This window comes from Elgaria multicarinata, chromosome 1, assembly GCF_023053635.1.
Source record: "Elgaria multicarinata webbii isolate HBS135686 ecotype San Diego chromosome 1, rElgMul1.1.pri, whole genome shotgun sequence".
NCBI classification, from domain to species: domain Eukaryota; kingdom Metazoa; phylum Chordata; class Lepidosauria; order Squamata; family Anguidae; genus Elgaria; species Elgaria multicarinata.
The window spans coordinates 130,649,880-130,671,201 of record NC_086171.1 but is presented as its reverse complement, the minus strand read 5'-3'; the positions used below and the strand labels follow the sequence as shown (position 1 = coordinate 130,671,201).

Below are 21,322 nucleotides of genomic sequence, written 5' to 3'. Positions count from 1 at the left end.
CAGAGCCTATATCATAGAGTTGTTGTGAAAGTAAAATGTAGGGCCCCAGGTACCACCCTGAGCTCCTGGAAGAAGGATGGGATAGAGTGCAATAAATGTCATCTTCCCCATGTAGTTCCCTCCTACATCAGAGAAGCTCAAGGCAAGTCCAAAGTGATGCCATCCTCCTCTTGTTCTCTGGTGATCCCAGTGACTGTTGTGAGTTTCAGAGCTTTGCCTTTGTCAGCTGTGATCCAGATTGCAGCTTATTCATTCTGTGCCATAGAATTCAATGGGTGCCAGTGAGAACCAAGCCTGCTCCTATACACCCCCATCTTGGGTTCTGTTTTTTGTTCACACAAAAGTCAGATGGAATATTTGGACCTGGTTTACAAATATGAGTAGCAAGTTGCAGATCATGATGATGGGAGCTGATGTGGCATAGTGGTTAAGGGATTGGGCTATGACTCAAGTAGTCCCTGGTTTGAATTTCATCTCTGCTATGGACTTAGGCAAGCCACTCTCACTCAGTCTCAGTTCCCTTATCTGCTCCTACCTTGCAGGGTTGTTCTAAGGATTACAGCTATACACTGCATCTGAAGTGCTTGCTTACTTGGAAGCTCTATTCAAATATCACTATTGGCAGCATGGGCGGACCTATATTTTGCAGTGACTAGAGGTTGGGTGTATGTCTATTCAGAAGGGTGGCGCTCAAAGGAAGAAATGACATCTGTTTAACTTGTATTAAATGTCTGCACCATTTAAATACCATCACCTCAGTTTGTTATCTGTAAATATTATGGTTTCAGATCTGATCCAATTAGGTACACTTATTCCTGTTGTAAAAAGATAGAGTGCATATTTTGGCACACAGGATTGCAACCTATGTGCCTTTGATGTGTTGGTAAAGGATTTCTCGAGGAGTGTGGGACTTAATAACGATGGCTGCTGTTCTAAAGACTTATTTGTTATTGTTCCCCTTGAAGTTATGTGGGCTACTGATAATGAGAGCAGTTTCAGAACTCTTGTCAATGTCTGCAGTTTTCTGAAGAGCTGGTATGTGTATTCAGTGTCCCTAGAGTTTTTCAGATAGGTTCAAACTCTTCTGCAACACCTCTGTGGGATGCAAGATCCAGCTGGAAACTCCACTATGTACACTTGGTCTTGTTTTCAGCCTTTCTGATTGGGCAGAATTGTACATAATTGCCCAGGAAAGCTCAGCAGCAGCATGAGAAGATGGGCTGTGATAAAAAATTCCTTGGCACTTAGCAGTTCTTCCTGTTCAGTGGAATGTCTTATGGCCAGTGTCAGGGTTGGGCAAATGCTGAATTCTTGAATCTTCTGGAGATCCTATCGAGCCAATTGCACCAGCTTTATAACTGCTCCCAGTAGACCCAGGCCGCTCAGCACAAGTCTCTCTTATGTTGAACCAAACTTTCAGGAAGTCCACCTTAATGTGAACAGATCCCAGTGATTCTCTCCTCTGCCCATAGGAGAAGACTAGGAGGAGAGAGTGGGGCGTACTTCTTGTGGGCTCCTGAGAAGTTAGCAAAGTAATAAGTAATAAGGTTCTTACAGTGCTTCTGACCTTCTTGGCCAAGGACAAAGATTTGGAGAATAGAGGGGCGGAAAGAAGTAGGTGCATGTTGCAGTGAGATAAAGTGAATGCAGTATTGGGGGAGAAAGATAATTTTTATAGGTGATATGCAAAAGTTCTCTATTCTGGTGGCCTAACCACATTTGTCCCTCACTGTTTAAGGGGGCCTGTTGAATGAGGGCCCCTACAATTATACTGTTAGATCTAGAATGTTCAATGCTCCCAGCTGGGAGGAGTCGGGCCCTGTTATGTGGTGTTCTTGCAGATCTGCTGCCAGTTCGATATGTTTTCAAGATGACTAATAAAATACACTGGTTTGTATGGTCATATACAATATGTTTATATTTTGACACCAACAGAGTTTCATATTTAATTCAATAAACAGATTCAAATTGTTTTGTCTTTGCTTTTTATTCACCCATAAAAAGATACATAGAAAGAACCCTCGCAACCCCATGAAGTCATACTAAAGAAACAGGAAATCTACAACTCCCTTCAGTGTAACAAAAGTAGGTTTCTGATTGGAAGATGGGACCTGATAGAGAATGAAATGGGCCAAATTACTCTATCAAATTCTGACAAACATAAAAGTCGATAATTCACCATGATATGGACAAGTCAATCTTTTGGTATAGTCTTTCTGAGGCGGGGTGGACCTGGAGTTCCACTGCAAGTGTTATGGATAAGCCAAGGAGGCTTTCAAACATTTTATGCCAGAATGTATGAGGAAAATGCTGTTAAGTTGCAGTGCAAAAAGCTCATTTTACAGCAAAATCAGGGGCATCAATTCAATAGGAGGCCAACTTTAATCTCAACTGACTTGTGAAAAGTTTCTTAAAAGAAGAGGTAGTGTTAGAAAAATAGTCATTTGGTTGCTCTCCGCGCCCTTCAAATGAAGAGCTTAACGCTTTCCGTGTCAGAGGTGTCGCTGGGCCTCCAGCTAGTAGAACCAGCAGCTTTTTCTCCCCTATCATCCTTTTCTATAAGCCAAGAAAAGACCTGCCACAGAAAGGAGAACTGGAAGTTCCTTGCTCCTCACTGGAGACAGTTTGATTGCATATATTTCAGAACAGCTCATTAAAGATAAGAGAAACCCTGTGGCTAAGATGGAATTATATCTTGTATAAGTAAAGGAAAAGTATCCAAACTGGCTAGATGAGTTGTTACATTGGGCAATCTCTTTTTTTCCCCCATTCCACGGATGATGAAAATGCTGTTACTGTTTTCCAACTAGTTCTATTACTGAGAGTGAGATTTATATAGGAAAAGGCTTCTAAAAACATCCTTGGCAAGCGGACTAAAAAAGCTTGGATGGCTGATGTAAGTTGCCCTAGATAGGGAACTTGGTAAAGATGCAGTAAGAGTAAAACATCTAGTGGTCACTTTTCAGTTCTTCATTAACACTCTCCTGCTTTGCATTGTTAACAACATACTCTAAGTTCCTGAACAAAATAGTCCTCAAATGGTATGTATATGAATTACCAAGGCGCTTGGGATGAATTGTCAGTTTCAGGGTAAATTGGTGAAGTCTGGTCAGGAAGTGGGACGCGTCTATAGGTCATCCCTACATTTTATTGATAAAATAAATTAAGGTACAACAGGTCTTCTCCAAATGTATCTGTAGGTTACTGCTGAAAGTTTTATATAAGTAAAGGGTGGGGAGAAAGGTATGTTATTTGCCTCCTTGGATCATAGGAAGCCAAGGCCAAAAAAAACCCCACATGGCATCAAAGTAGCATACTCTGCCCACTTTACTTGCACTGCGCATCTGGATGGTTGCAAGGTTCACAGACAGCTCAATCTTACGAGAGAGGTCTTGGGAAATTAAAATTGTTCTGTAGTAACAACATACTTCCAACTGAATTTGTCATGGATGAACTATCCATAGTTATTCAGCCACTATAGTTAAGTGAAACCTCCATGTTCAGCAGCAGTATACCTCTGAACGACAAACGATGGGAAAAACAAGGCAAGGCAGGTCACCTTCATGGCATATTTGTGAGCTTCCCAAGAGAGATGGCTGCCTGCACTGAGGAACAGAGCGCTGGCCTGGGTGGATTTAAAATCTGCTCTTGCAAGGCAGTTCTTACTGGTATTGCCAGTTCTGCCATTATTTTTAACCGGCAATGCTGATACATGATTTAGTGTTTTACTTTGCTTGCTTAGAAATTGGAACACTATTAGGTGAAGTAACGCTTAAAAGGTTGAGGGTTATTAAAGAAAATCTACATAACTCTACAAAGGTAACTTCAGCATGTCTTAAGATTGATTATATAAATAGACACAGCTCTTTTCCTACCCACACATGCCCCAGGGTTTGTGTATCAGAGGAGCAAAGTGCAGAGGTAGGATACTCATCATTATACTACTTAAATATCAATTAGTCGAAACTGACATCATTGCTATTCTGACCAAGCTCTATATATGAGGACTGCAGTGTTAAAGCTTCATTTGATTCTCTTAACTGATACGGTCTAATTAAATTTTATATTGGCAATATAAATATCCCTCATTTGTTCAACTGGAATATGTTCAATTGTAAAAGAAGTCCAGATCCTCAGCTAACTGGAGCTCAATGTAATGTTGCTCCATTGGAAGTCAAGGGATCTGGCGTATTAACGTATTATATTTTCAATAAAAAGAATATCTTAACAGCAATTGCTTCAGAGAATCTACACATCCATGAAAAGACAAGTCCTCATTGACTAATTCAAATAGGAAGCTCGCAAAATCATTGAGTTGGATCCAAATGTAATCTTACTTAAATAAGAATCATTGAAATAACTTTTTCTGGTGGCAGTAGCATTGCCTGCAGAGAATCCTGCTCTGCTCCCACTAGGAGAAAGGGGGAAGGGAGCTTTGCCAGTTCCCCCCTCCCTCTATAGACCCAGCACCCTCTGAAGCAGATTGGAGGTGCATGGGGAACCATAGAGGGAGAGGGGAATCAATGAAGCTCACACACCCCATTTCTGCAAGCAGTATTCTGCCATTGTATGAAAAGCATCCTGTGGACAGTAAGACCCCTGTCTGTGGAAGGAAGTTTTGGGATCAAACCCAATGGGCTTTTAAGGTAGCCCAGGCTAACTTAATTCCCAATACTTTTAGGGTCTCTACTCTAAGCATGGCTATATCTGGATCCAACCCATTGCGGTTTAATGGGTTTGTGTTGGAACATTTCTATTTTGGATTTTCAAAAGAAGCAAAAGGAAAAAATATGCATTGTGGGATTAGCATATTATTTCCTTTAGGATACCTTTGAAAATGTCGCCCGCAACTACACATGGAGATTTAGTAATACGAAGAGAAGCATGGAGTAAATAATGCATGCTCATAGGAGATGAATTTTGCTAAATAGGATGCTTTTGTAAGGATGCTGGCTGCTTACACCCGACGGCCAGACTTCCATCCAACAGAACAACGGGCTTTGCTTTCTAGCGGAATTTGGCGCTCTTTTCCTGGGCAATTCTTCCTACGAAGTGTAGATGCACAAGCACCGAAGGGTGTGTCCTGCGGTGTCAGGACCTGTATGTAAAACACATAAATGTAAATGGTTTAGCTCCAGCCTGAACAACTATTACCTTAAGAGGAAACCTACGCATATTTCTTCAGGCATAGCCACATCACAGATTTAAACTGTTTTACAGTTATTTTCTCTTCCAGGTTAATGCTGGCAATTAGAGCAATAGGAACGGCCAGAGCACCCCAACCAAAAATGGTCAGTACTTCATCAAATGATAATTTACAGGATTCTGTCTGAGCTATCACATTTGAAATGGTATAGGTTTCTAGCATAGACAGGTTTTTGCATATACAGAGCCTTAGTTCGCTCAAACTGGCTGTTGCTAGAAAGTTATTACTGTATATCAGCCTTCCCTCAAACATCTTGCCCTCCAGATATTTTGGGCTACAACACCTATCACTCCTGACTACTGGCCATGCTGAGTGTGGCTTTCAGAAGTTCTAGTCCAAAACATCTGGAGGACACCATGTAGGGGAAGCCAGCTCTGTTATTATAAGCCCTAAATGTGTGAGGACACGCAACACGATGAAACAAGTTTACAGAGAGTGGTTCAATTTGCTTTTCCATTGAAAGGATTGGCTCCTTACCTTTATCTCTCATAAGGCTATCATGCTTCTGCAGTGGTTTTCTTGTCAAGAATAAGGCGTCTTAAACCTATCCTCTAGAATTCCCAATAATCCTAAACAATTATCATTTTCTGAACTGAAATCCATCTCTTTCCCAACAGGAAATATTTTTTTTTGAATTTGAAAGGTATACAAGTATGTATACGGACTAGGAAATAAAGTTGTGCACAAAGAGAATCATGTGAGGATGAAGATACTTGCCCTGTGCCCTCTGCCTTCATTGCTCTCCATGAGTTGGAGGATGAACATCTGCAGCAAGGAGGTTGCTCCACTGATGGAGGTTCCCTATATGGCCGAGAAGCCTGGTCTTCCAGATGGAGAACCTCCATGATTAGAGCAGACTGCCCACTGCAGGCGTTCACCCTCCAACTTGAGGAGGGTGAAAGAGACTTCTATGGGACAAGACTGGTGACAAGAGTGGGTGGAGACAGTGTGCTCATTCCCTACCACCACCTCCTCACGCAATCTCTAGACTAGAGATTAGCAAACTTTTTTTTTTCTTTTTTCAGGAAAGTGGTTTGAGAGAACGCAGATGGCAGTGGGAAAAGAAATGAGTATGTACACTGCACTGCTGCCAGCGTAAGATTTTCAACTCTCTTAAGGAAAGAATGGTCAGTCTCAGTCTTAAAGCTGTTGTTGGCACTGCCTTTCATACAAAGCAGTACAAACTGATATGGCTTTCCCCGAAGAATTCTGGAGGGTTATTTTATGTATTTATGACATTTGTATGCCACCCATTAACATAAAGTTGTCTGGGCGGCTTAGAATGAATAAGCATAAAAACAATTTAGATACAAAAAATACCACATACAATCGTGAAAACAAAAGCAACATTAAACAAAAGCAACAGCAACCCCAAATTGAAAAATACAGACTTTCAAATGAAAAGGCCTAGATTACATGAATAATTTAAAAGGCCTGGTGTACAGGTCTTCACTTGGCACCGACAGGACCCCACGGCCATATGGGCCCAGGCAAAACTCTTTCGAAAGGCTGTTCCATAAGAGGCTCCACAGCTGAAAAGATCCCCCCACCCCTCTCTCTGGTAGTTACCCTAAGATTCAAGTAGGTACATATGGGAGAGGGTGGCTTTTCAAGTAACATGGTCCCAAGTCGTTCAGGGCTTTAAATGTTGAAAACCAGCATTTTAAATTGGGCCTGGAAACAGACTGGGAGTTTGTGCAGCATGGTGTCAGGATGAGCCCTGGACTTCCTGGTGTGGATTCCGAATCGGACTTGGAGGCTGAAGAAGTAAACCACCTGAGAGAGGAAATGGGGAAGGAAATTCTCCAACAATCTCCAGGAGTCAAGGAGGAATCTTCCCAGGAGCCTATCGAACAGGAAGCCCAGGCTCAGAGATCATCTCCCTCCACCAGAAACTCAGTCTTTGTCAGTGGGAGAGGGAGCATCGGAATTAACATGTCCCAGAGTCCACTTAGGTGGGAGGCAGTGTCTGCCAGACTGGTTAAAGCCTCTTAGGCATGGTGGGAAACCATCCATTTAGTTGAAAGGCAACTGCCTTGCTTTGTTAGGCTAATTAATAGAGGGCAGCTCTATTAATTAGACACTCCCTTCAGGCGTGAAGAGGTGTCTATTTACTGAATAAAGCTTTTGCAGATTTGCACAGCAGACCTCTTTATTGTCTCACATCTCAGTTGGGAGGGTTTGGAATCATGTTACACAACATAATATGGTCAAATTACCCAATCCCAGATAGTAATCTAGTAACCCTATTTTGGGCCCACTGCAGTTTCTGAACTATTTTAGGGCAGCCCCACTTACAATGCATTGCAATAGTCTAAGTGAGAGATTACCCGATCATGGGTAACTGTAGTTAAGATACTGTGAATGCTCTGTTGAGATCTCTTCAGCGCTCTCTCTCTCTCTCTCTCTCTCTCTCTCTGAAGACAGAATGGTTTTTAAAAATAAATTTCCATCTTGCGTGTAAATGTGTATGAATTCTCAGTTAAATGTTTCTTCCTCTTCCCTATATACAATTTCACAGCAATATATTCCAAATTGTCCAGCCCACTGGTTAGAAGAGAAATGAATTTCCTCACCTCCTTGTCATTGCACAACCCCAGTTTTTCTAGGTTGGTCACTGAATAGTGGATGTTGGACAAGATCACTTCCACCTCCTCAACCTGAAAATACAATTTTTTAAAAAAATGCACCATTACAAGTTGTTAAGCGACATGATCCTTATATGCAGCACAATCAAATTCATTCAGGCCCCTTTCCTGTTAACGCCAACTGAGGGCATTGCAACGAACATGCAACTCCTGCTGCTCCATGTCTCCCCCATCTCCTCTCCCGTCTCTTCCTTGAAATGTCTAGATAACCAACTACTGCCTCTATCCCACATCACTGGGTATTGCTCCCATCTCAACCTGCCCATCGAATAAGGTGTCCATTTAAGTCTTTTCTCCAAGTATGCTTGTCTTCAGAGTTTAGGCTGGTGGCTACCAGAAAACGGCCCCTTCTCAGAAGTGACCCAAATCCAGAAGACGTTCCCACTGGAGGAGAGGGGAGGCATATATTTTTTTTGCCCCTTTCCCCTCCAGCACCATCTCCCATAGTATTCTGGGAAGTCTTCCAACCCTCTGGAGCAGCATTTTGGATGGTATAGGGCACTGCAGTAGGAAGGGGGATTCAGCAAGAGCACCTCATTAGAGGCATTTTGCTCATGGGTAGGTGCATCCAACCCTTTTTTGGGTGTGTGTGTTTATACTATTAAATTATTTTGATCATATTTGGTTGGATTTGTAAGCCACTTGAGGCTTTTTATAGTGGGAATGAAGCCTAGTGAAACTCCCAGGAGGTAGTAAGAAAGAAATTGATCCTAAGGATCATTTAGAACACAGAGCTCATAAGAAGAGCCATGCTGGATCACTTCAAGGGTCCATCTAGTGCAGCATTCTGTTCACACAGTGGCCAACCAGCTGTTGAGCAGGGACCCAGAAGTGGGGCACAGTGCAACAGCACCCTCTTACCCATGTTCCTCAGCAACTGGTGCGCGCAGACTTATTGCCTCTTATACGGGACGTTTCACATAGCCATCAGGACCAGCAGCAGTTGATAGCCTTCTCTTCCAAGAATTTATCCAACCCCCTTTTAAAGACATCCAAATTGGTGGCCATCAATATGGATGGCAGTGAATTCCATAATTTAACTATACACTGTGTGAAGAAGTATTTCTTTTTATCTGTCCTGAATCTCCCACCAATCGGCTTCTCTAGATGACCCCAGGTTCTAGTATTATGGGAGATAGAGAAAAATGTCTCCCCATCCCCACATTCTCCACACCATGTATAATTTTGTACACCTCTATCATAGCTCCCATTAATCTCCTTTTTTCCGAACTAAACAATCCCTTTCAAGCTCAGTATATTACATTCTCTGGTTGTTGTTGTTGTTGCTGCTGCATTTATATCCTGCCTTTTTTCCTCCAAGGAACCCAAGGTGGCATACATAATCCTCCTCCTCTCCATTTCACAACAACAACCCTGTGCGGTGGGTTGGGCTGAGAGTCTGTGACTGGCCCAAAGTCACCCAGTAGGTTTCCATGGCCAAGTGGGGACTAGAACCCGGATCTCCAGACTCCCAGTCCAACACTTTAGCCACTACACCGGCCATCACCCCACCCCCTGAATTTCTGAGACAGGCCAAAATATATAGTTCCAAAAAAATAAAATATACTATTTTCACACCGGGATGTCCTGAATTGAGGTATGTGCCATAAAATGTACTCTTTCCACATACTGTATTTCTTTGATTCTAAGACGCCATTGATTGTAAGACACACACTAATTTCAGTACCACCAACAGAAAAAAAGCTTTGATTCTAAGAAATAATAAACGCACCCACGATTCTAAGACGCACCCCATTTTTAGAGATGTTTATATAGAGAAAAAAGTGTGTCTTAGAATCAAAGAAATACGGTATCATACATTTTCGTCATTCCCTATCAGTTTTGGAGAGGGGACCTAGCTGAGTGTTAGAAAAACAGGTGTACATGCCATTTTGAAGGTCCGAGCTGGGATCCCTTGCATCTTCAATTATATAGATCTGACATAGCAAGGATGGGAAAAGCCTAAGTCCACGGAGAGCCACAGCCCATCAGGGTAGGCAGTACTGGGCAAGATGGACCAATGGCCTGACTCTTCTCAAGGTGGTGTCATGGTTTGGAAACTCCATTTTCTAAGAATACAGTTTTCATAACTCATTTGTCAAAATCGTAAAGAGAAGTAACACTACTGACCTCTGGAAGTCTATCTAGGATGTATGTCTGAATGCAGTTGACCGTCTTCTGGTAAGAAGGTGAGTAATGGCCTGTTTCAGGTGGTCCAGCAAAGGCATCAAGAGTACTTTCATGGGCAGTTCGCCTTCAAAGTAATGTGTAATAATTAGAATTAATCAGTGCAATAGCTGTCATTTTGGCATGAATTGACCCATGTGTGAAATTGTAAAACAATTGTGGCATTACCCCACAGTTCTGTTCCCTTAGTTATGTCTGGCTTTGTATGTCTAGGGAGTGCAGAATGTTGGACCGAGTGGGTGTGGCTGATGATGCTGTGAAATGGGGGGGGGAGTATAAATGTTGGTTAGTTGGCTGGGAGTGGGGAGTGTCAGTTAGGATTGTCAGTGGTGTGGAGAGTGAAAGGAGATAAGATTTTAAGAGATTTAAGATTACTGTTATTATTAAAACTAGTAGATTAAGCAGGTTAACTTGAAGGAACTAAGATCTGTTAAACAAAAATAAACATTTTATTTTGTTTTGTTACCTCAAACCACGTGTCTGCTTGGCTTTATCACCTGCTCTACAGTTACTATCGTAAACACCTTATATATAACCTTCAGCTTATTACATACACAGTAAAACCTTTTCAGATTCTAGCCTTTACCCTCTCATATGAGGGAAAGGTTGTGTTTTACCCTACCCTCAGGTTGTTCAAGTGGTGGCGCTTGGCTTGAGGAAGGTTTGTGTGCGTCAAGGCCTAGTGTGTGAGGCCTGTGTCGTGACAACAATAGTCATGCTTGTTTCACTCCATCCCTCCGTTCCTTCCCTTGGTTTTGTATGGATGGATTGTATAATATGAATACTGGGGTTGGGAGAATCTGTCGGTTTTGGTTTCACTCGGTTTCTGATTTTCCAGGTCATAAGTTCATCTCAATCCATTTCCGCATCTGTTTGTCAAGTTGGCAAAAAAAAAAAAAGTCTGCACAAGAATGTACATGCATTTTTGTGTAAATTTCTCCCTAATATATGCGTTTTTGCACACACTTTTCCTACCATATGCACTTTTTGTAAGCGATTTCCCCCTAATATGTGAATTTGGTATGTACTCTCCCCAAATATATGAATGTTGGTGTGCAATTCTCCTTAATATATGCATTTTGTGTGCAATTTTTGAGTTGCGAACTGTACTGCAAAATTCTGAAAAGTGTGGATTTCAGTGTGCAAGTGCATTCCAGTTTGCATATAGATTCAGGAGGTGGAAAGTGGGTGTTCGTCTAAAATGTCAGAATCAATGGATTTCTCTTCTGTCCTTAGTTAACACTGCAATAATTTTAAATGTAACCTCCAAATTAGATTACTGCAATGCCCTCTACATGGGGCAGCCTTTGAAGATGGTTCGGAAGCTGCAGCTTGTGCAGAATGCGGTGGCCAGATTGATAGCTGGAACAGGGAGGTTTGAGCATATAAGCACCGATTCTGGCCCACTTGCATTGGTTGCCTATACGTTTCCGAGCCCAATTCAAGGTGCTGGTTTTAACCTATAAAGACCTACATGGCTTGGGACCGCAATACCTGATGGAACGCCTCTCCCGACATGAACCTACCTGTACACTGCGCTCAACATCTAAGGTCCTCCTCCGAGTGCCTACTCTGAGGGAAGCTCGGAGGATGGCAACAAGGGAGAGGGCCCCCTCGACTGTGGAATGATCTCCCTGATGAGGCTCGCCTGGCGCCAACATTTTTATCTTTCAGGCCCCAGGTCAAGACTTTTCTCTTCTCCCAGGCATTTAACAGCATTTAACAACGCTAAGACTGTTTTTTAACGGACCCCAGAACTGTTGTTTTATAAATGGATACTGTTGTTTTTATACTGTTGTTTTTATGTTTCTGATGGTTTTTAATTTTTGTATACTTTTTAAAGTTTACTGTTGTGAACTGTCCAGAGAGCTTCGGCTGTGGGGCGGTATATAAATGTAATAAATAAATAAATAAATAAAATGTGCAGTCAAGAAAGCAAAAGACCACAACAGTTCTGGTGTGGTGTATGTATCACATGAATATTCCCAAAGTGTGGATCAGTGAATGGTCTCAGAGTGTGTGATTCTGCCAAATTGTTGAAGATGTGGAGTTGATCAAACGAAAGCCAGTGGGAACCCCATATATGAGGAGGGATATAAGCATAATCAAGACTTTGATTATGCCATATGTGAAGGTGCGCACTGTACATACAGCAAAGACACTACAAATGCACAGATTGCACTCAAGACCCATGGCGAGGGGATAGGAGTGAAAATCATTTCCCCCATGCTTAGGACTTCCATCTTTCCAACTGGAGAAAAGGCCCAGCCCAAATGTGGCTTCATTTAAACATATTCAAGCTAAAAATGGCCTTTTCACTGGCATTGATACAAAGAAAATAACTAAAATACAAACAACCAAGTCAAGCCAGTGATTGGGCATCAACTCTAAACGCTGGCAGCCAAGGAGTCATAGTGACCTCCACAATGGGCCGTTTTGGAAAAGCCTCACTTAGTTACACATCTCTGATCAAAACCTTTCCTAATTCTATCCATCACTCTGCTTTCAATCTACTATATATCAGACATCTTCACTGTAGACAAATTTCATGCACCATCAAAAGGGTCCCCATGTAGAAGGTTTTTAGTGTACCATATGCAGTCATAGTCAAGGCCTTCTGCACATTCATTATAACACCACTTGACCAGTGATTCTACTGAGAGCACTCTATCTCTCCTTTCGGGAAGTGTGGTATATTTATCCTTGAAGAAACCTTGAAATCCAGACTGGGTTGTTTTCATCATTTTCAGATCCTTTATGCCAGAAAAAACAATTGGAGGACCTGCAATCCAATTAAGAGAGAGAGTGTGTCAGCTCCTTTTACAAATAATTCAAAACAGTTGAAGGTGTGATACCAATCCAATAACCATAAGGCTTTTTCCTCAAGGTTCGGTGATCAATTTAAACAACTTCATTTTTTAAAAAAGCCCTATAGAATCATGGAATAGCAGAGTTGGAAGGGGCCTACAAGGCTGAGTCTTGACGACAGAGTCAAGACGACAGAGTGAGAGAACTGGGCATGTTTAGCCTGGATAAGAGAAGATTGAGGGGAGACATGATAGCACTCTTCAAATACTTAAAAGGTTGCCACACAAAGGAGGGCCAGGATCTCTTTTCGATCATCCCAGAGTGCAGGACACGGAATAATGGGCTCAAGTTACAGGAAGCAAGATTCCGGCTGGACATCAGGAAAAACTTCCTCACTGTTAGAGCACTATGATAAAGGAACCAGTTACCTAGGGAGGTCATGGGCTCTCCCACACTAGAGGCATTCAAGAGGCAGATGGGCAGCCATCAGTCAGGGATGCTTTAAGGTGGATTCCTGCATTGAGGAAGGGGTTGGATTTGATGGCCTTATAGGCCCCTTCCAACTCTACTATTCTATGATTCTATGAAAAGAGATTTATTAGGAGCCCAATTTGAATAAACCTGATTACAAAATATGTTTACAAGGAAGGCTGCTTGAAGGCAGATTTAGCAAGGTTATTTAGCAAGAAGCTGAGGTCTTTGACAGTGGCTTTCCTTTGATTCAACAGCTCAGGTTTTGAAGTTTATTTTAAGAACATAAGAGCGTGCCTGGATCAGACCAAAGGCCTATCTAGACCAGCATCCTTCTCATAGTAGCCAATCAGATGTCTCTGGGAAGCCCACAAATAGGACATGGGCATGCAGAGGGGAGCCTGCATTTCATCTGGAGAAATGCTTTGCTTTGATCTGGATGTTTAACTCAGTTCTGATTTCAAATACTAGCCTAGTAAGGTGGCTGTCCCCAAAAACTGAGCTTCATAGAGCTGCAGATACACCTGCATTCTACTCCCTATGTGAGTTCTATTTATCTACGTAAACCGCCCAGAGAGCTTCAGCTATGGGGCGGTATACAAATGCAATAAAAAATAAATAATAATAATCTATTTATATAGTTATCTCCTATATAAGTTATATCCTGGCCTATTGATTCTCTAGGACCAAAGTGGTTAATGCCATTTTAAAACAAAAATAAAAACATTACATTCTTAAAATAGTATATTAAAATCCCCATGGTAGCTACGTAGCACAGTCAGTACCCTGTTTCCCAGGGGTTTCCCAGGGAACTGTGGCATTGAAGTAAGGACTTGCAACACAATCCATATCCAATCCACATTACTGTGATTTATAAACATTGTGACTATGGCACAGAACCCACATCATGCAAACATTTTTTTTAATGCCAGCCACACTGCGTTTGTAACATCTGGAGCTACAAAGGAGGGGGCTCAGGCAGGTCATAGGAAACTGCCGTTGGTCCATTTAGCCTAGTATTGTTGACACAGATTGGCAGCCGCTCTCCAGGTTTTCCTTCTCTAGCCTTACCTGGAGAAGCCAGGGATTGAACCTGGGACCTTCTGCATGCAAAGCAGGTGCTTTACCAGTGAGCTACAGATTACTACTATTATTTATATAGCACCATCAGTGTACATGGTGCTGTACATAGTAAAAGAATAAAACAGCAACACCCTGCCACGTAGGCTTACATTCTAATAAAATCATAATAAAAGAATAAGAAAAGGCAGAGACAGGGGACAATAAAATATCTGTGTGAAAGTAAAAACAATGTCAAGTTCTAAAAGCTGTAGAAAAAAGATTCTCCCCAATCAAGACCTAATCAGAATTATTGTAGTGTCTGCTCTTAAAGGTTCTGAGCAGGGGGAAAACTGGCAGTGCAATATTGTACATATTGACTCAAACCTAAGTCCGATTGAGTTAGTTTATGATTGCGGCATGAATTAAGCATATCTGACCTTTTCTCCCAATCAGGGAATGTGCTGCCAAGCAGGTAATATACTGGGGCTATAATGGGGGGTGGGAATAGAGTGAGTGCCAATATGGTAGGTTGTGTCTGGTGTGTGAATTGGGGAGACCTGTGTTCAGGTCCCTACTTCATCCATGAAACTCACTGGGAGACCTTGGGCCAGTCACTGTCTGTTAGCTTGACTTAGTTTACAGGTTTATTATGAAGATACATAAGGGAAACACCAACCATGCTATCCTGAGCTCCTTGGAAGAAGAATAGATTACAAATAAGATAGATTTTTTAAAAAATAGGAAAAGAGATTGGCATTCGGACTTGCTTTTTCATTTCCAACATGGCAACCAACAATGATGTGGATGTGTTTTTCTTGCTTTTCTGCGCCGTGTAAACAGAAGCAAGAAATCCCCACTTCCACTCCTGCACTTTTTAATGCAAGTCCTTGAACCTCTGCCAATGTTCGTGGAAAAACCCATTGTGCCAGCCAAGGCTCTTGGCGTTGCACTAAAGGCCCCTTATGCTAGGACAACGTAATATGCATTAGCGTCTGTGTCGCATTGGATACTGCCCCTTAGCTTTCTTCACCTGAGAATTAAAACAAAAATACTACTGGAAAAAATGAAAAGGATGGTCTTACAGTCTTTTGTCTGTTCCACTTCGCAAAATCGAACACCTTCAGAGCTATAGAGAAAAGCGTGAGCATGTGGGGTTCCATCCTGGAGATTAAGAATGAGACACCAAACTTGTAAATAATACTATTGGAGATTTGAAGGTAACAGAGGAAGTAAAAGCAGAATCATGAACATATGTATTATAAATAGTAAAGGTGATCCCATGCCCCCTCGTGAATCCCTCTCTGTTCCTCTCACATGTTGTAGTTGCTCCTTATGACTCACTGGCATGGACATAAGGACATAAGACGTGAGAGCCACAGGGACATAAAGGCACACAAGACCAGATTTTCACCCTGGCGTATAAATTCTCCATACCTTTTCTAGGCGCTGCCAGGGAACCTCTTGGATAAAGGCATTGCAATATACCACATGGCAAAACGATGTAATGAAGTGATTACAGATATTAAGGCCAAACTCCTCTATTGTTCTGATCTAGTAAAACAAACAATGTATTAGATGTGATCTGCAGCTATCTTCCGGTAAAAATTGCAAAAGACATTGTCTCTTATGTTACATTCAGTTCATTACAAATGCTTTGATTAACTGGATATGGCAGTCAAACACATCTTATTACAAAAGACATCTTTATGGAACCAATTAAACATAATACTCCATGCTAAAAAGAGCTATGATCATTATAACAAGCAGTGTGACACAGATACACACACACACACACACACACTGAGCCTTTGACCTGAAACTCTCCTTAGGCTTGTGCAAGATATTTGCACTAGTCCAGTAGAATTGATGGCTTTATCTTTGATCAACTGGCCACCATCTCCTATTATAAATTCCTGCTGAAATTCTCAGTTGAAAAGAAAAGAGAAGTTTTATTAATGCCACATGTTTGCTGGTGTTACTTTAAACTTATCTAAAGACCACATGGGCTCATAGAACTAGGTCTGTGTGGTTCTTTAAATCCTGGCTTTTAGGTGTAATTTATCTTCCCCCTTTCATTTAACCAATTTTCCTAAAGGTCTTGCATCATGAAAAAGAGAGAAGGGTTCCAAATTTATCTTCTGTGCACTATTACTTATTGTATTTTGGATAATCAAACATCTCCTTGGAAGTTCATATTGTGGTAATGAAAATATACCCCCTTCCATGTGAATGTTGGTGAACATCCATTTTTAACAAATAATTTTAAATTAAGTATAATAATGCTTCACAAACCAAAATAGCACTTTTTTAAAAAAAAAAAGTCCTCACATTTTAGGGGATATGTCCCGGATTTTTTTGTCCCTGAATCCAAACTTCTTGCAGAAGTGAATTCACAGAAATACATTAATAATCTATTAGAAAACAATGTCCCAGAACTTAGGAGCTGTTTGTTTATTCCAAAAAGATAAGATCTGGGATTTAGACTTTTCCCGTTGATACATGCAAATGAAGAAGACCTGTGACAAGTTCCATTTTTCAAGATTGAACGGAAAATGTGTAACACTGTATACGGTTTTCTCTACAAGGGTGTTTTCAAATTTGGCTTTTAAAGTGCCCTCCCCCTGCCTCGTTCATGGAATTTTATGGGAGGGGAGGGGAGCAATGTCATCTTCTGCTTGTAATACTCCCTTGTTTTCCCACTGTTTCTTCCATCTTTTCCTTACCACGAAAAATCTGTTAAAGTGAAAACAATGGAATTGCAGCACAATGCCTTATGGTTAGTAGCGCTAGCAGCCCTCTAACTGGAAGCATCCCAAGTACAAAACCGCTAAGATCAAACTACATATTCTGTTAATTATGTAGCATGTAGCCAACCCCTCCCTTGTTGTTGTTTTTAATTATCTCTAAGTGTGCCCAGTGCTGATTCGGATCAAGATGTCAGCGCACCAGGAGGGGAGGATTAAATCTTTCCCCTGCCACCATTTGCTTCCTGAAATGCTCCCAATCTTGCAGAGTGGAGAGGGAAAAAAGAAAAAGGGGGGGGGGGAAAGCCTCCAATGACGCCAGTAGAAACTTCTTTCCTTTTATAATCTCCCCATGGGGAAAGGGGATTTCAGGAAGTAAATGTTGGGATTGGGAGAGATTTAATCCTTCCCTCCAAGTGTGTTGTGGTCTCAATAATGCTTCACAAACCAAATAGCACTTTTTTTAAAAAAAGTCCTCACATTTTAGGGGATATATCCCGGATTTTTTTGTCCTTGAAACCAAAATCTTCTTGCAGAAGTGAATTCACAGAAATACATTAATAATCTATTAGAAAACAATGTCCCAGAACTTAGGAGCTTCACATGCATACTCTAGAGTAGCAAACAAAGAAGAGAAGGGGCTGCTCTATGGTACATAATTAATATAACGTGCAATTTGCCCTTTGGTTTCTTCCTTTGGCAGCTTGACCACAATTCTGTACATATTTGGTTGATTCTAATAAATGTATTGCCTGACAGTAGCTTTTGGATATTTGTTTTGATATTTGATATTTGACCAGCACAGCTTACTTTGTTTTATGAGAAACCTTTCTGTTCAACTGGAAGGTTAACAAATCTGCCACTTGCTGCTGATATATGCGATATGACCCACTGGTTGCCAAATCTGACCCTATCTTTTCCCCCCCTCATATTTTTTATTTATTTTAATTTGTTGCCTGAGGACTTATTTTGTAATTCAGGACAATGCAATATATTGAGGCAATATCTATCTATACAATAAAAGGATAAAAAGAATGAGTTTTAAAACATACCCCTTGGCACTTGGCCAAAGCATGAATTGTATTATTTATGGTGTCCGTGGGGATGACGTTGCAGTTGTCAGCATGCAGGTATTCGTTCACACTGTTCAGTCGTATATGTACAGAGATTTCCAGTTCTTTAATGCAGTGCGTCTTGCCTTCTCGTCTAATGTACAGTATTCTCACTGCATTCTTCCCATATTCGGAATTCACGTATTCTACATCCTTGGACTGTAAACAAAACCAAAAACATCTCTTTTTTTTTACTTCAAATAGGTCAGAGTTATAAGGCCGAAGAGATACCAAGAGCTGTTCCAAATACTTGAATCTGTATCCATACGTAGAATCATCTTATCATTTTACCTAGGATGTTCAAATTTCAAACATACGAGACCCACCTGCAGAGTACAGAATTATATTTGCACTACGCCAACTCAGATAGAATTTACTCACAACTTACACTGTATTGGTTTCAGTTTCGGAACAATTGTGAGGAATCTGGTGAGAATTAACAAAGGGGGATTCCACACGTAGTACTGAGGGCGCTTCCATGCGCCCCCAGTGCGCCCCCAAAGTGATCGTGTAACTTGCCTGGAGAAGAGACAAGGAAGAGGCGTCCTTGCTGCCGCCACCACCGCCACCCACCTACCTCCGAACCGGCCGGGTCGGAGAGCTCGGCGGAAGAAGGCGGGGTGGAGAGCGGAAGAAGCTCTCCACCCCGCCTTCTTTGGCCGAGCTCTCCGTCCCGGCCGGTGAGGAAGTAGGTGGGTGGCGGTGGTGGCGGCAAGGACACCTCTTCCTCGTCTCTTCTCCAGGCAAGCTACACGATCGCTTTGGGGCCGCATTGGGGGCGCATGGAAGCACCCTCAGTACTACGTGTAGAACCCCCCACAGAGTCATATGCAGTATCTAGTAGCATATGTATACTAATTTGTTAGAGCAGTTGGCAATGAAGTTATAGAGTTGGTTCTCATAGCTGTATTCACATTCAGTGAAGGTGAGCGCTTCTGCCAATTAACAAGGGATAGCTAATGTAAAGTGGCTGCTATGTACAGTTTGTACCTTCTAGCTGATAAGGGTGCTCTTTCTTTGCTATGAGAAACTGTTTTCCTGCCAAGAATGAGAGGCACTCCTTTTCTCTTTTTAGATGGTAGGAAGCGTGTGTGTCTTCTGACAGGCTGATGAGACAGGCCTAAGAAAGTCCTGAGCAGATTGGCCTGCTCTCTGTTCTCACCTGAGAAGGAGAGGCGTGCTCACGTCTGCTGAGGAAACAGCCCTTTTGGGAACCAGAATGTATAAGGTTGATCTTTGCTTTTACCTGCCTTCATTTTCCATCACACAATATGACTTGGGTTGTAGGAAACCTGAGGAATCTGTCTCTACATCAACTACAACAGGGGTGTTGAACATCTTTCAGCCCGAGGGGCAAAATCTATTTCAGAGAAGCTCTCAGGGGATGTATTCCAGTGGCAATACCAACCTATTTTTAAGCTTAAAGCCAGTGTGGTGTAGTGGCTAAAGTAGGGTGACCATATGAAAAGGAGGACAGGGCTCCTGTATCTTTAACAGTTGCATAGAAAAAGGAATTTCAGCAGGTGTTATTTGTATAAATGGAGAACCTGGTAAAATTCCCTCTTCATCACAATAGTTAAAGCTGCAGGAGCTATACAAGAGTGACCAGGGGGGAATCCGCACGTTGTACCGAGACCGCTTCTAAGCAACCCCAGTGCGACGTGAAAGCGATCGTGTAACTTGCCTTTGGAAGAGCCGAGGAAGAGGCGTCCTTGCCGCCGCTGCCGCTGCCACCCACAGACCTCCTCGCCAGCTGGGACGGAGAGCTCGGGGGAAGAAGGCGGGGTGGAGAGCTTCTTCCGCTCTCCACCCCGCCTTCTTCAGCCGAGCTCTCCTCACCGGCCGGCGAGGAGGTCTGTGGGTGGCGGCAGTGGCAAGGACGCCTCTTTGTCGGCTCTTCCAAAGGCAAGTTATACGATCGCTTTCACGTCGCACTGGGGTCGCTTAGAAGCGGTCTTGGTACGACGTGCGGATTCCCCCCAGATTTAAAAGAGGGCAGGGCACAGGGTCGTGGTTGTGAGGATAAAATGGAGAGGAGGAGGGTTATGTATGCTGCCTTGGGTTTCTTGGAGTAAAAAAGGTGGGATATAAATGCAAAAATAAATAAATAAATAAATAAATAAATAAATAAATAAATAAATAAAGCTTTTATTGCCTGTAACTAAGCCTTAAGAGAAGCAGGCCAAACTTTTCAAATGGTAAAAAAACTGCCTGAAAGCCAGCAAATCAATGTTATCAAGACAAATGGAGCAGAGGAAGGAGGCACAAACATCTGGGGAAACCCAAAGGCTGGACTAGGGCCCCAGGCAGGCCAGATTCAACACTCCTGCCCTACAAACACATAATTTGTTAGCCCTCCCCCCTACATCACGTTCTGGTCAGCCCTGTCCGTGTGTGGGAGCAGAAGGTCTGAAGCAGGGAGCTTGTTCCACACATGGGAAGCCCTATGCTCGTATGCTCCTCACTTCAGGACGTTTGTCCCAACACATGGACAGTCAGGGCCTGCAAGCGGAGCCCTGCTCTCCCTTCACTCATTCGGAATTGCATGAACAAGGCACGCCTGAATAAACCTGTCCTGTTTCCTCGGGAAACTGCGGCTCAAACTCTTAATAGCGCACCACAAAGCTTGTTCTTTGCTGAGACAATCTGCCTAAATACCACATTGAAGCTGGATCCAGATGAAAATGATAGCATCATGTTTGCTAGTTCTGGAGGAAGTGGTTTACCTATCAGTGATGGAAATCATTTTCCCATAAGCAGTTTCTGCGGTCCATCATTATTGTTCCTTAGATTTATTAATTACTTCTAGGCTGCAACACTCAAAGAGGCAATCATCAAATAAATGCTGATGTAACAACAATAACAACAACAACAGTAAAGCAATTAATACAACTAATGTTTGTTAGATTACACAAAAGCAGCTGCCTCTGCATGTTTTTGCAGTCGATGTTCCCTGACACGTTTACCCCATCTCCGAATTACTGCTCTTTAACGCAGTATTAGTGGTTGAAGAGTAACCTACAGCATTAACTTCCATACCAAAAATGAGAAAATTCTTGGGGTGGGTGGGTTGCAACAGCTCTT

The 21,322-nt window shown here is 42.2% G+C and overlaps 1 protein-coding gene across 1 annotated transcript in view; it reads right to left on the bottom strand.

Annotated features, from left to right (window-relative positions):
- Window positions 1-4,939: 4,939 nt before the first annotated feature.
- LOC134405672 (uricase-like) overlaps window positions 4,940-21,322 on the bottom strand; it is a 44,709-nt gene continuing 28,326 nt past the window's right edge. The window contains exons 2-8 of the mRNA XM_063136920.1: window positions 18,179-18,397; window positions 15,817-15,933; window positions 15,465-15,543; window positions 12,634-12,823; window positions 9,985-10,108; window positions 7,783-7,866; window positions 4,940-5,098 (exon numbers count right to left, since the gene is read on the bottom strand). Coding sequence (XP_062992990.1) covers window positions 4,958-5,098; window positions 7,783-7,866; window positions 9,985-10,108; window positions 12,634-12,823; window positions 15,465-15,543; window positions 15,817-15,933; window positions 18,179-18,397 — 954 coding nt within the window. The 3' untranslated portion in view covers window positions 4,940-4,957. The remainder of the gene's footprint in view (window positions 5,099-7,782; window positions 7,867-9,984; window positions 10,109-12,633; window positions 12,824-15,464; window positions 15,544-15,816; window positions 15,934-18,178; window positions 18,398-21,322) is intronic.